The sequence below is a fragment of the Netta rufina genome (genome assembly GCF_964035555.1).
Source record: "Netta rufina genome assembly, chromosome: 3".
Taxonomy (NCBI): Eukaryota; Metazoa; Chordata; class Aves; order Anseriformes; family Anatidae; genus Netta; species Netta rufina.
In genome coordinates, this window is record NC_140125.1 from 30,598,495 (window position 1) to 30,613,375 (window position 14,881).

General features: G+C 40.9%; 1 protein-coding gene across 1 annotated transcript in view; it reads left to right on the forward strand.

The window, feature by feature from the left end:
• Positions 1-9,434: 9,434 nt before the first annotated feature.
• Positions 9,435-14,881, forward strand: part of DRC8 (dynein regulatory complex subunit 8) — a gene marked incomplete at both ends in the record, with an annotated part of 31,048 nt that continues 25,601 nt past the window's right edge. Inside the window, one exon of the mRNA XM_084283507.1 lies at positions 9,435-9,462. Within this exon, the coding sequence (XP_084139633.1) occupies positions 9,435-9,462 (28 nt within the window). The remainder of the gene's footprint in view (positions 9,463-14,881) is intronic.

Sequence of the window (14,881 nt, forward strand, 5' to 3'; positions counted from 1 at the left end):
ACTTACATGTGTTAGTGTTAGAAAAATGTGTGTTAAAAGACTTATCCAGGGTCACAGCTGAGGTCTGCTAACAGAGAAACTTCACTTAATAATTTAACTGACAGGTTCTGTCTAGTGCAGCTACAGTAGTTCAAGACCTTGTCCCAGCAGCTGCAGCACTTGAGAAGTGACAAAACAAGATGTGTGATCATTCCCTGGGTCACAGCTTAGTTTATAAATTTAAAGGATCAAATGTGCTGTGCTGTGCTGAACAGCCAGGGTGAGGTGAAAGGAGGCAGAAGGAGATGCACCCGGGGCATCCACACCCGTTGCTATCTGGTTCTGCTGTTACAGAGGGGGAGATGGCAGCTGGCAGAGGAAGGTAAGGTCACCAAGTGTTGCCTCAAATCACTACAGCGAGTTTGGTCTTTGGGCTTCCAGTCCCTGTGGTTTAAAGAACTACCTTCCCTCTGAGACTCTGCACTTGGCTGAGCTAATCTAAGCTGACAGTAACTGTACCTCTCAAGGTGGCGATGAAGTATACAGCAACGCCAATGAATGCTGCTGTATCATTAAGTATGTATAAAACAGAGAAAATACATGTTCTGATTAAATCATACACTTCAGTAAGCAATTCAGAGCAAATAACTGTCTGACACTGTAAGTGATACCACTGTTAGGTGTATTTGCAGTTATCCTATTCCTGATGGTAAATAATGGTGCTAATGACATAAAACTGGACACGATAACCAATCTACCATTTACTGATCCTCAGTTTAAGACGGGTTATTAAACTTGTATATCCACTTTGTAAAGTTCAGTTAGCAGCTGAACTTGCAGTTAAGACGTATATATATTAGTAGTCCCTTTTCACTGTCATGCATAATCTTAGTCATAACTTCCTTAAGTGAGAGGGTAATTGATCACAGCTATCCTAATATTGCAAATATTTACATTTGCAATGCAGTCATACTCACCAATGATTGCTGTGTCTATTCAGCAACAGCGGCTTAAGCAGTTGTCACTCCCTGCATTACTCTGTGCAACTATTTATATGGCTATTCAGCAACTGAGAACTCATCTCGTGGTGAAATAACCCATTACTATTTTGTTGTCTATTTGTTTTTCCTGGGTTATTTTTCAGGTTGTTTGTCATTTCCCTGGTGTGGTTCATTGCTCTACCCCATAAATGCTTAAGTGATGCAGCACTGAATGTCCAATCCTAAGACAATTTAAATGGCTTAATCAGGATCTTTAAGTCCCTCTTCCTGTTAAATCTTCTTTATCTGCATCTATGTGCCCTATCTAGTAGAATCAGTTTATTATGTTGCAGTTTTCTCCACTCCTTAGGTCTTTGTGGGTGATAACTGCTTGTCTTTCTGTCCCACAAGGCTAATGTCCTGCACCTTGCAGGTACAACTAGACTTTTCCTTTCAACCATCTGAATTCTTTAACATAATAAAGCTAAATTGGTTTGAAAGCAATTGCTACCATATTCTGTTCAAGGGGTGCAAAATATATTTCAAAGCTGAAAAGGGGTTCATATGTCTAAAACCAGACCTTTTTTTTTTTGTTTTTTTCCTAGCTTTGTCATCTAGTCTAATAAATGATGATGCTTCGCCTTTCAAGCCCCAGTTTTGCTTCCTCATGGGCCTCCACGTGAACAGAGCATGACTGAAGCCAGTTCAGAATGGCATGCACCTGAGTGAGAAGAAAGCAAACCAGCAGTGGCCCAAAAATCGCTTCCACCTTCCTGATGGAGGATTGTGTCCAAAATCCCAGGCTGGTGCTTGGTGGCAAGTAGGAGTTCCCTCAGCCCTAGTCTTATGCTGCCCCTTCTGCTCACTGGCCTAGCTACCACAACAGCAAAAAAGGGTATTTTTCACCTGAATCAGTTTCCTGCTCAGATCCTGTCATGGCCATGCCCTGGAACATGGCAAGCAAGGCAATCCAGAAGTAGGTGATGCCACTGCTTGTCCTTGCACAGTGCCACTGAAAGCCCCTGGCCAATCCTATGTATTTGTTACTCCTCTCGTCTTGAGTTACTGTCTCTAAGTGGCTCAGTAGACAAATGCTTTCCAATTCTAGACTTATGATATATCTAAATAGCTACAACGACAAAATTTGAAAGTGGAAGAACCGTTTTCCTGTTCCCCAGAATGAAGAATACAGCAAAATGTCAACTCTTCCTGGTAAAATTGGCTGAACTTCAGCTTTTGACAGTATAACAGTCTATTGTGTTATGAATATTTTACATTCACAGCCAGCATGCAAAGTCTCTGAGCACAGATTAGATTTCCATTAATACAGTTATCTATCTTTTGGCCACAGTGCATCAAACTCCTCTATTCCTCATGAGGGAATCAAATAGGAGTTCAATTTCTTTCTTATCCTAAAGGTAGAGATAATATTCATTGGAAGTGTCTTAGTTCTTTTTTTTCCCCCCTCTTACAGCATTAAAGTTTATTTTTAACTCAAACTGACTTTCATATTACAATTGTGAGTCTATATAGTAAAGTTTACAAAACATAGTCTGTGCAGTATGTCTAGTTAGATTGGGTTTAACATTATTTAAATATGGAAATGAATTTAAGCTCTGCAAAGTTAAAGCTTATTTTTAAGGAAAAGAAAATGTTGGGAACCTGGAAAACTTGGAAAAAAAAAAAAGCTAGCCATGCAATCAGCCTTTTAAATAACAATAATAATAAAAAAAAGGCAAACACTGAGATGAATGAGCACTGAGATGAAGCTTATGTTATAAAATTAGCTTTAATCCTGTGCTATTTGTGTCAGTGGAGATGAATAAATTGTGAATCAAATTAAGTACAATCCCACAGACTTCAACCATATTCCCACTTAAATTCTAAGTTAGCATAAACAGGTAGTTTATGTGAAGTGAAGTCTTAAACACATTTAAGTTACTGGGACTTGTTATGATTTTCTCCATTACTTTCTTACTGTAGATTTAAAATGATAATGCTACATAAATTCTCAAAACATTATCTTCACAAGCAGATGGTCTAGACTTGTTTTTTAATAAATGAAAACTTGCATTCTGAAAAAAAAAAAAAAAAAGAAAAACAGAAAATTTTTAAATGCTTAAATCAATGGGTTTTCTTATACCCAGATTAATTTTGGTTTTGATTATTAATAACCTAGTGAGTACAGCAATATTTCCCTGTCTAAATCATCTTAACTGAAGATCTAAAAGAAAGTAGTTCTACTGCTCATATACTAGGAGGATTTTACTGAGTATTAAAAATCATGCCTCATCTCAATTGATTAAGTGCCATATATGATCATGTAGATGTATAACCTTACTTCTTCCTCTCAACGCTGTGTCGTGGCCGATGGCTTTCCAAAATGTACTTTAGGCCTATTAACTCAAGCTATGGCCTTTCTTTGCATCCTTAACTTGAATGTTATCATATAACAACAACAACAACAAAGAGCTCTTTTTTTAAAGGCTAGATTCATGATATTGGTAATACAAACATAATTCCAGTGTTCAATATTCTCATTCAATTGTGATTGTCCAAATGTCAGTCTGAGACCTATGGTTTTGTCTATTTCTCTCATATATCTCTGCTTTTACACAGCTTCTAAAGCATTATGTTATTAAAGGGCCACCCTTAAATATTAAATTACAATTAATGAGCACTTCTCACTTTTAAGAATACAAAGCCAAGCCTTGCAGGTCAGATCAAAGGTCCATCTCTTTGAGTATCTTCTCTCCTACTGTGACCTAAAGCAGGTGCTTGAATATTCTCTCTCAGCCTCCTACAAATGTTTTTTGGTTCAAGGACTGCCTGAGCTAGCATTGAAGAGTATTTCCATATATTCAAATATTCAGTACCAGTCGTGGATTTTTCTTCCTAAGTAGGTTAATTCAGTGATTTAATAGTATTTTATCTGGGGATGTTTTGGAATGGTATTGAAAGGTGTGAAGGACTTTTTCTAAAGAAACAAAGAAAGGAAAAACAGAGTTTGTGTTCCTCGGGGGCTGCCAACGCCATCTCTTTCATCTCCTGTGGTTCCACTGATGAAGACTTGCTGCTCTGAAAGCCCTGCCTTCCTCACCTGTGAAAGTCACACCACTGCTTGGCACCTTGTAGGGGAATGCAGGTGCCTTGGGTATGGAAACCAAGGTCTCCGCTGGAGGAAGCAGGCTTTCTTTATCAGTACCGGGCCCTTGAACTTGGCTTGGTGTTCAATGGCGAGCCACCGCTGAGCATGGAGCATGGGGAGAAGTACTCATGGCAACCTGTGTTGCTAGGCAGATGGATTATTGTGTTTTGTTCCTGCCACAGTGTTCTCAGGGATCCTGGCTTCATTTCTAGATATAATTAATGGTAATAAAGTCTGAAGGTTAAAATATGTGGATCTCTAGGGCCGTTTCTGTGCCTGGGTGGGATGGGGAACAGCAACCTGGCACTTGCATGTAGAAGTGAGAGCTTTTTTCTGCTGCAGCTCTTCAAACATTGTCCCAAAGGCTAAGCACTGTCATTAGTTCCTTGACATTGAGGACTATTGCTGAGGGGAAGAAGTGCTACTCTTTTCCTAGTAACTCTTTAACATATATTTGGCCACTTTTCCCCAAATGCAACTTTCTTGTAACTGGACAGGAGCATCTAAAGATCCATGGGATCATAGATGTATGTAAGCAACAAGCGGTATTTACCAGGGCAGTTCCAATGGACTGAGAAGGATTTCAGATGCTGCCATTACCAGCAGACTTAGAGCCTATTTTTCCCTTCTGAGTTTTCCTTACAGACTCAGCAAATAACTGAGCTTACAACCTCTAAACCAGCATCTCACCTTTGCTGCCTTCCTATTTCTTCCTCCCTATTTCTTCCTGACTTCTAATTGCGTGGTACAGCTTCCTGCCTGGGCCACCTCAGATGCTTGACAGACCCTTTGCCAAATTTCTTAACATGGCAGAAGCCTATTCACATTTTGATGGATTGTTTTTCTACTACTTCGGTGACTCATATCTTCTCTCAATGAATGGCTCAGCTAGTACAAGGTAGGAGGAGGATGTGCGGCTGGCAGTAGTGAAGGAAGGCCAAGAACTGAAGGAACAGCTGGATTCTTCCTTTTCAGCATCAATGAACTCCTCGTGTCCCATGGAAATACACCATCTGATACAATATTTAAGGGATCAGCTTTTGGGCTTCAGGGTGTAAGTACTTGTTTGTTACCTGTATGAAGAATTAAAGGAACTTTCTTGTCAATTTATGTGCTTTTTGCTGTTCTGTAGGTCAGAGCAGGAAGATTTTTCTTTTTCAAAAAGAAAACAGTAAGATGACAGAAAAGGTTAATAAGAAAATGCCAGCAATCTGGAAGAAGTCAATGGTAGAACCGTTAATGGGATGCTTTTTGTCTGGCTCTACCACTCTCTTAGACTTCTTGTCATCTGGTCCAAGGATCAAGGTCTGCGGTAACAAGGCAAACAAGCCAAAAGAGAAGCTGTGTCCCCTACCACGCATCAAGGAACAAGGTAGCTGCTCTTAATGTAATTTACCCAAAATTTGAAGGAAGGACACAGCTTAGGCAAGGTATGATGGAGTCTTTTTCTTATTTTTATCTGCTTGCTGTGTATCGTTTAGGTCAACAGATCCGTTTAGATAATACTCTGTTTTGAAGAAGCTGTTTTTGAGTCACTCAAATCAGCAGCTGATCCCGGAGAAAGAGTGGAACAGCTGTGCAATATGCATTTGGTGAAAAATGGTTCTGCAACACAGAAACACCTTCTGATTGGTAGGGCTGCGCCCTTTCAGCTGCAGAGGAGTTAAAGGTAGACTCTCGTCACAGAACCATAGCTATTACTTTACTTTCTCTCTGATGGAAAAATTAATACACTTACTTGTGTTTTCAGTTTTTCAGTCCCAAAGAACCCACAGAGGGAGTTCCATACTTAAAGTCTTCAGCAACTGGTCGGAGCAAAGATGTGTCCAAACACTGCAATCCCGAAACCATGGGGGAACAGTCCTTCACGAGATGTTACTATTCCTCCTTGAACTACTTTATCTATTATATCACTTCTCCCATTTTAGAGCTGTTTTTTGTGCTGAGCAAAATTTCTGAACATATGCATGGAAAATACACAAAACGTGTGATAAGACCCTGATAGCTGAGAGAAATGTATGCGATGCAATTAGGCGCAGAGGCAAGGGTACCTTACCGCTATTAGACGTCAGTGGCTTCAGGCTTTGTATCAGCAATGCTGGTGCCTTCCGTATTTTTCCCTGAGATATTTTTTGACATTTTTAAAATGAAAAATTACAAGTTTAAAAGGGTATGTTCTCTTCAGAGGAGCTCTTTAAAGATCTTGCATGCAGCAGCTGATATTTCAAGCTGTTGAATTAGTAGTTCTGGGTTTCCTTTTGTACTTGCCTGTGCCAAAATGCGATTAGTTGTTTCAGCCCACTCATACCCTTGGTTTGAGATGTCTGTGCATTAAGTTAGAAGGGAAACAGTCATGTGGTTCAGGTCCAATATTTGATCTGCATTATAATTGTTAACATTTTTTTCCTACATAGATTTTTCAAGATACGTTGCCAGGAAATTTTAAAGTGGTGAGTTCTCATTTTGAAGTGCTTTCTCATTCCATATTTTGTTCTGCTTCTGGAGACAGACAAGACACCAAAACCTTGTATGTCAGGAATTGGGGGGAAGAAAGGGAAACAGGTGCTGACATTTGGCTGCAAGCTATTCAAAACAAAAGGAAATTCTGGGCTGGAACAGGCGATACAGACAAAGCACTTGGACTTACAGTAATTGTCCTGAGTGGAACCCCAACAGCATAGGCAGGAGAGTGTGAAATACTGTTTGCTGAAATTAGTAATAGCTGTAAGGGACAAAAGATTTTGCAGCTAGGCTAGGGGTGTCAAACTTACCAAGTATAAAATTCCAGGATTTGACTAGTACTTTTATATGTTTGGAATAAAGCTCTCCCAAAGGAGCTATCGTAGCAGAGAATAAGGGCCTGAGTCAGCTGCTACAATAGGACATACTGTGGTGAATGCACCATGACATATCTGTTGCGTACTTCACAATTTCCCTTTTCTTTCCGGCTTTTACACCCTGTTTTTGTTCCAATCAGTCTTGGAGGAAACTGAGATAAGTATATATGAAATATGGAAGTCTGGTGAGGAAAGCCAAGTAGAAGCCCTGGTGAAATTACTGGGAATATGTTAAAACTTAAGTGTCCTGAGTGGAATGACTGCCTTACCACTTCATATTTGTGACAACTCACATCAAGCCAAAAACTACTGTAAAAACACAAGACTGCTCTTTGCTAAATCAGATAAATGACAGGACAAGGGGGAATGTGTTTAAACTAAAAGAGGGGAGATTTAGATTAGAGGTTAAGAGGAAATTCTTGACTCAGAGGGTGGTGAGGCACTGGAACAGGCTGCCCAAAGGAGCTGTGGATGTCTCATCCCTGGAGATGTTCAAGGCCAGGGTGATGAGCCCTTGAGCAACCTGATCTAGTGGGTGGCATCCCTGCCTATGGCAGGTGGGTTGTAACTAGATGATCTTTGAGGCTCATTCCAACCCAAGCCATTCTATGATTCTATGAAGACTCTCAATAAATGTACACAATAAGCAATATCTGTATATATTCTAAAGCTGAATGTTGTTCTGGGGTATGGGTTTGGCATGAAAACCTAAATGACTGGAAAAGTATTTTTTAAAGCATTTATTAGGGGAATCTGGTAAACACTTTGAATTAACTTGACATTTGTAGAGGAGCTCTAAATGTCCTATGATGAGTCAGGTGATCTGGAAAATGACATAAGAAGTATAATGCTTGGGCGCAATACTGAAGAACATGAAATTTCACATTTAGAGTTGGAGAGGGAAGTAATAAGAAACAATGTATTTTGTACTTCTGTTTGGTTTCAAACATACTGCTGATCAACTACAATAGATCTACAACCATAAAAGATGAAGGTTTTATGTGTAGAGGTGTTGAGGGAATAAGAAATGGGACTGCAAACTGAAAAGTAAGGGCCTTTCCTTCGGCTGCTACATTCTCTAGATTTGGCTTCTGTGTTGTTCTCACCAAAACTTCTGTTATCTGCTTGAGAGGAAACAAATCCGTGCTACTCATGTCATCAAACACATACTTTGAAATATATGGTTACTTTAATAAACTGCTAAAGTCTATAGATAACCATTTGGAGTGATCAGCTTTGTTAGAGAGTATAATCATGCGTTTTCCCCACTGAGTAATTGCAAGTTCTCTTGGGTATCTATTATATCCTCTTTACTCTGAGCTATGTTCAATAAAAACACAGAAATAAGTGGCTGAAAGGCACTGAAGGCACTGAGGATTGCTATTTCCTGCAAATAGCAAATCTTATAAAAAAGTAAGTGATTTTTTAGAGAAAAGAAGCCCTGTTTTTTATTTTATTTTAATTTTTATTTGTATTATTCTAGTCCTACATTAATACTGAACACCTTGAAGCTGTCTGTTCAAGAGGTGGATGTGAGTGTGTGAGGAGACATTATCCAAATAGGTTTTACAAAATTTTAACATCTGACATGCAAGCACCTACTGTGGTGAGGACATTCTAGTTCTAGGAATTTCCTCCCCAGATTTCTGTGAGTGTATGGCTGCATCTTGTTGGAATGTTCATATTTGTATTTTTTTCTACTTTCATAGTTGTTTCAGAGTTGGAAGAACCATGCATTGCAAATACGTCTGCTAAAATACACAGCTATATTTAAACTGCGAAGTTTTATTTAATATCACTGAGAATATTTTAGCTGTTTCAGAGCGCTGGTATTTAGAATAAAATGTTCTTTCACTTTGTAAAGCCCAGATACACAGAAATCTCTGCAGTTGCTGGGAAAATGAGCAAGAAAGGAGCGTTGTGAAATGGCAGAGTTCCGGTGGCTGGCCCACGGCCTCCCTGCCAGGACAGCAGCGTGAGCACCTGCTCAAGCCTGGTGTAGGTTTTGGTGGTGGTTTCTCTTTTCTGCCACCTTGCATGGCAGGAGCAATGCCCGAAACCCTGCTTGGGATGGTGGGGACCACGTGTGTGGGGTTCTTGGTGGCCACAGGCCAGTTGCAGCCTGCACGCCCGGGCTCCAAGTTTGGGGTGCGATGGATGTTTTGGGGCGTCAGTGCTTGGGGCTGTGGCTGGCTGCCCTTGAAAACAGGCAGTGCAATATCTGAGCTGTGACACGCGGAGGCCCAGCGCACCGCACCAGCCGTGCTTTATTTCACTTTGCTCTGAGCAGCCTCCATGAAGGCCGCAACTGCTCGCCAGGGCGGGGGGAAGCGAGATGGCTGCGCCTGGCAGCCGAGACCGGGGCTGCGGCCGCGGCCCTCCTCAGCCGCCGCTCCCCGGGGGCCGCCCGGCCCCGTCCCGCCCGGTGCCGCCGTGGCGAGAGGGCCGCTGCGGCACGGGTCGCCATGGCGACGGCGGGGGGCCGCTGCCATGGCGGAGCAGGAGGGGAACGGCGAGGGTAAGGGCGGGCGGGCGGCAGAGCCCCACTGCCAGGGGAAGGCATAACCTGTGCCGCCGCTGGCACCGGGGCTTATTTATAGAGGCAGGCGCGTTGTGCTGCCAGAGCCTGGGTTTGTGGGTTAAAGGTAATGCCTCCTGCGGGGGGCTGAGTGTCGCGGCGAGAAGAGCAGGCTGTGTGAAAAAGGGTGTTGTGGATTCCTTGATCCCTCCCTGCCACAAATCGTGCGAGTCGTAATGCCGCAGGGATTCTGAGTGCTGCATTCGAAATATTGTAAATAATGGATTATTTCACATCAATTAGTAAAGGCAGTGCTCTCTGTGGGAAAGTCCTGTATAAGGCACTGTGGATAATGCTGAACGAGTGAGTTGAGCTTGGTAGAAGTATCCCTAAGACATGCTTTGCGATATAGATACACTGGATAAATTAAGAGTTAAGACCGATGTCCCTTCAGTGAGGTTGGTTCTAACTATGTTATCTCTTTTGTATTGTTTTTCATGTATGTTTTGTCTTGGAAATGCATATTTTTAGCATCCTTCCAGCTTTACAAAAGAAGCTGAGGCACGGTGCTGGCAGAGGTAGCTGGAGATTACAGGCTAAGAGTCTAGAAGTCTGCTGAGCCATCTGAGAGGAGGGAGTCTGGCCTTCTGGCAGGGTAACAGGGCTGGGAACTTCTGCCTTCATACATATTTTGGGCAGCTGTACATACGATATTGAGCTCTTGCACCATTTTGTTAATCCATGGACAGAAACTCCTGGAGAAAGAAGATGGCTTTTTGATTGCTTGATTAATGGCCTTTAATGTATTTTTTATAGTTCAAAAATACTTTTAAAGAAATTGAAGTACTATATTCGTAAAGACAGACTCTTTTGTTGACTTTTTTTTTTTTTAAGTGTTCTAACATCCTGTAAAACAATATTCCCAATAGAGCATAAGATGTAATCATCTAGAGGAATATTATGCTGTCATCCTAAATAGCTGTGACCCCAAAACTCAGTTACCAGCCTTTCCAGACTTCCCAATAGATCATGGGAAAGTGACATACCAGGGTTTGGCTTCCTCTCTGCAGAATGAGGACAAGGACCCATGCCACATGAATAATGCAAGGATGAGGCACCTAGCTTACCTTCAGGCACTCATCAGAATCTCACTCTGTTAGTAGGCAGACCAGTTGCTTATTGCTTTATGAAGGCAATTATAAAGAAGTCTCATTATTATAAGTGTGATTGAGGCAAACTAACGGTCAGTGTCTCATTAAACTGCAGAAGCAATCCCATAAAAGTAAGATGCTCATGTCCATTTCAGAATTGCTATTAGTCTTCTTGCAGGTAGCAGTTAGAGGGTTAATTAGGATCCCAAATTCTGGATTCACGCACTGATCACGCTTGCTTCTGACAAGCATTCCACATATACACAAACTGCAGGTTTTACTTTATGATGTCTCAAACCAAACAATAACATTAGTTGTATTTTCAACTAATTAGTCTTTAGGGTATTCCTCTTGGTTCATCGTAGAACTGCAGTTTCACCAACTTTCATGGTAAAGGTTTCCCTTAGGTCCTATTAGTTTCAAGTTTTGTCTTCTTCAGAGTTAAAATGTCTGCTTAAATGTTTTACAGATGTACAAGATGTACACAAGAAAAAAAAAAGTGAAAGGTCAAATGCTGCAACCTCTTGTGCATAACATTGCTCACATGAGTGTTACTCCCTAACTTACATAGTTCTCATGAATAAAATCTTGCTTGTGCATGTGTTAACACCATGCCCATACTGTTTGGAGCTGTATGTTTTATGCATGAATTTATGTCCCTACATTTGTGCTTTCAGCATTGTTGAATGTTTTTTCTTTATACCCATCTAATTACATTAGACTGTTTGTTTCATCTTTCTCTTTTGCATATTTGTTTGTATCCTTTTCCTATCATTCTATTTCTTTCATTTTTTTTTCTTGCTACTTAATTCAGTCTGCCTGTTCTTCCATTTGCTCTCAGATACTTTCTTTATAATTTGACAGAACATGTCAGATTTTCTAAGTTTTAATATCTCTGATCTCAATACTGATGTTACTGGAACCTGAAAGTAAAATGTCAGACCGGTAGTGCCTGAAGTAAAACTAGACAGAAGACAAGACATATTTTTCTCCAGCTGGGATTTAAGAAATTACATGAGAGTACATAAAAGAGAGAACGCTCAGTGTTCCTATATCATCACGGTAATGTTGTGTAAGTGATCAGTATTAGAGTTTTTCTAAGACCATATTCTTTGTGCCAGCACGTACTTAAAATGCAATTTATACGTCACGAATTTTAATCCAAAAGGAAGTAGATTAAATAGTCTGAGCTTCTCTTTCCCACACTTAACACCCCTATGAAACTGAATAACTGTTTCTGGATAATGGAGATCTTCCAAAAAATACCTGATGGTGATGTGAAGACGAGGAGATGGAGAATAACTGTTCTGTGGTGATTATTTTCTCTGGTAAATAATTACTAGTTGTTCTGGGTAATTTAAATTACAGCTGCAGCATGTAATCAGTCCTCACAGATCCTTTTCCCCACTAGTGAAACACTCACACTGAGACTGTCAGCGGAGATAGGAAAGAATTTTTACCTCTCTTTTAGTGCCTGAGATAAATATAGCAACAATGTGTTGAGTCATACATATATCTGCTCTTTAACTGCCCTGGTTTGCCACCTGGCACGCTGGTGAAATCAGAGATGTACTGCAGTTTACATTTGGGAGGAACAAGCTGCACAGCCCATCCAGCTATTACCTTCCGGTAAAGAGGCAGAGTTGCCACTGCTTCGCTTGCCCCGCTCGATCTTCCTACACTGGGGGATCTAAACTTTCCCTTTGCCTGTATCGCCGTGGTCTGCGTGGAGTCTGTCTTTGCTGCAGAGATTAAAAATGCTCTCTTGCTGTTTGTTCCATTTTAATCGTTGTGAGTCCAAGCTTAAAGAGCCCAGTGGCTGCCATGAGCACTGTAGGCAGTTGCAACCACTAATTCTGCTCAGAGCACACTTAATTAACACAAGAGTTTCAAACCTGACACAGCAAAGTGCTTAAGCTGCGTACGGCTTTGGGGAATCCCACTGAATGCGATAACATGATGCACGTGGTGTTAAGCACATGAGTACATCTAAGTGTCTTGGCTGTGCTGAGGTTTTTAAAACGTTTTCTTTGGTTTTCACGAGTAAGCATCAGCATATGAAAGTACAAAAGTTACAGATTAAGTACTCGCAACAAACCTTCAAGCTAAAGTAGTTCATCAGATAAATTCTTTCTAATTATGAAAGCGACTGTTTCGTTTGTGCCAAAAAATACAAAACTAGTGTAAGTTGTTAAAACAAGTAGCTTACTTAGGGCTCAAGCAAGGAATATTTCAACTGTAGAAGAATTTCTATGGGAAGAATATATGAGATCACTTAAGAAATCACTTTGGAATTTACAGATGGGCACTGTGAATATTTTTATTTCTTCTTGTTGATATTCCTGTGAGAAGCTATTTGAGGAGAAAGGTTTATAGCTTTCATTAGATAGTAATGCAGTTTAACATGCACCTTAACGTCAATTTGAGTTATATTTTAGCATTTTATACTTGAGACTGAAATAAAAAATAAATTATGTCCATCTTTCCTGGACAAACACAGGCGGTAGATCCCTGATCCTCTGGGCTCTACTGCAGTAAAAGTTACTTCAAATGCATGTAGAATAGGTAGTTGCAGATTGACAGGTTTCTTGTTTCCATAGCACATGAAATAGCAGAAGTTTTCAGTTTGGTTCTACTTCTAGCTGACTTACTGAATACAAAATTAGCTGGTTTGCAGAAAGGCTTTAAACTTTTTTGTCTTTTAGACAATGCCAACCAGCAGATATGCAGTGCTGACAGGGAGCTAGAAAACTCCCACAAATTCTCTCCAACAATAGTTAACGTGTTATTAAGAATTTCCATGTCTACATACTAATTATTCTAAGATCTGAGTGTTGTTTTTTTTTTTTTTTTCTCCCAGTTCAGGAGCACCTATACTGTATGTGAGCAGATACAGTTTCATTGCTGTTGGCAGTAAGATTTGGCAGGGGGAAGGCGATGGGAAGTAAATGTGCAAGTGATGTCCCAGCCCAGCCTGTGCAGAGCCTGCAGGGACCCAGTGCGGGGTAAAGGGCAGGGGGTCCCAAAACCCAAACCTAGCTTGGGTGGGTTTGGAGGCTGGACTGTGTGCTACATAACAGGTCCCATGGGATATTTTTATACACGGTCTTTATCAATCTTTAAAATAAAACACAGACTGCAGCTCTTTAGAAATGTGAGATAGTTACTGTTCAACATGATGTAGGTGTGGATGGTACATGATAGCCCCATGAATGTAAGATTGGAAGGGATTTCCTTGTGTCCAGCCTGCTGTTGCAAACAACTTTTACAAGTCACTTTCACAGACTTACCAAGCTGCATCTTAAAATTGATAAGGATTTTTGTGTTGCTGGTTTAAGTTGACAGAAGTTTCTGGACTGTTATTACTGATGATCAGGTTAAAATTAGACAAGAATTCTGAAATGCATCCACGGACAGCTTGTATTCCTTGGTTTTTATTTTTTGTACTTGCCAACCTTCTTCATTTCTTTATAGAAATGTCTTATCCCCCATTGACGGTAAATGTAAATGTCTTAAATCTGTCAGCTGAAAAGCTGTTCATATTCAAACTATTACTCTTAGGCAAACAGAAAATTGGAGGTTGATGTTCATTCATGATATGTAAAGAAAAGTGGTTTAGCACTGCAAGCGATGCTTTCAAGGCAGCTCCTTAAAAGCAAGCAGCTGCACCAAGCCCCTGTAAATCCCTTGCCAGTTTGTTTCACTTTCACACTCTTCCTTTGGTCCAAGTCCTCACCCCAGAGCAGAGCAGATAGAATTGCAACCAGTATAGAGGTGGTGTTTGTTAACCCATTTGAGACCCTGTCAGGAAACTTCGAGGAGTTGAGGTACGTAGCAGCATGTTAGCAGCAGGTCTTAAAAGTCATCCTGAAAAGCCCTGGTTCTCACCTTATATCTTAGACAGTTGCATGTCTTTCAGATGAACAAAGTTCACACACTGCTCTATTCTAGCAGCGCTATTGTGCTGCTGTAGTTAATCTTTCTGCTAGTTTATGTTGGAAATAAATTACTTCAAGAGCTCTAATATCCATGTGATTCTCATCTCCGCTTCATGACCACCTCAGCAATCGGCTCAGCAGAGGCAGTTTGCTGCTTTGCTGCAATTTGGTGTGAATTCGGTCTTGGAGTTGTCCCTTGTGGCTGTGCCACCCGCTTCTGTGGCCAGCCTTGCAGAGAGCCCAGGGAAAACAGAGGCAAATGCCTTCAGGGACCGTGCAGTACGGCAGCACGGGCTGCTTTCTGCCTCTGCTGCAGCCAGTGCTAGCTCT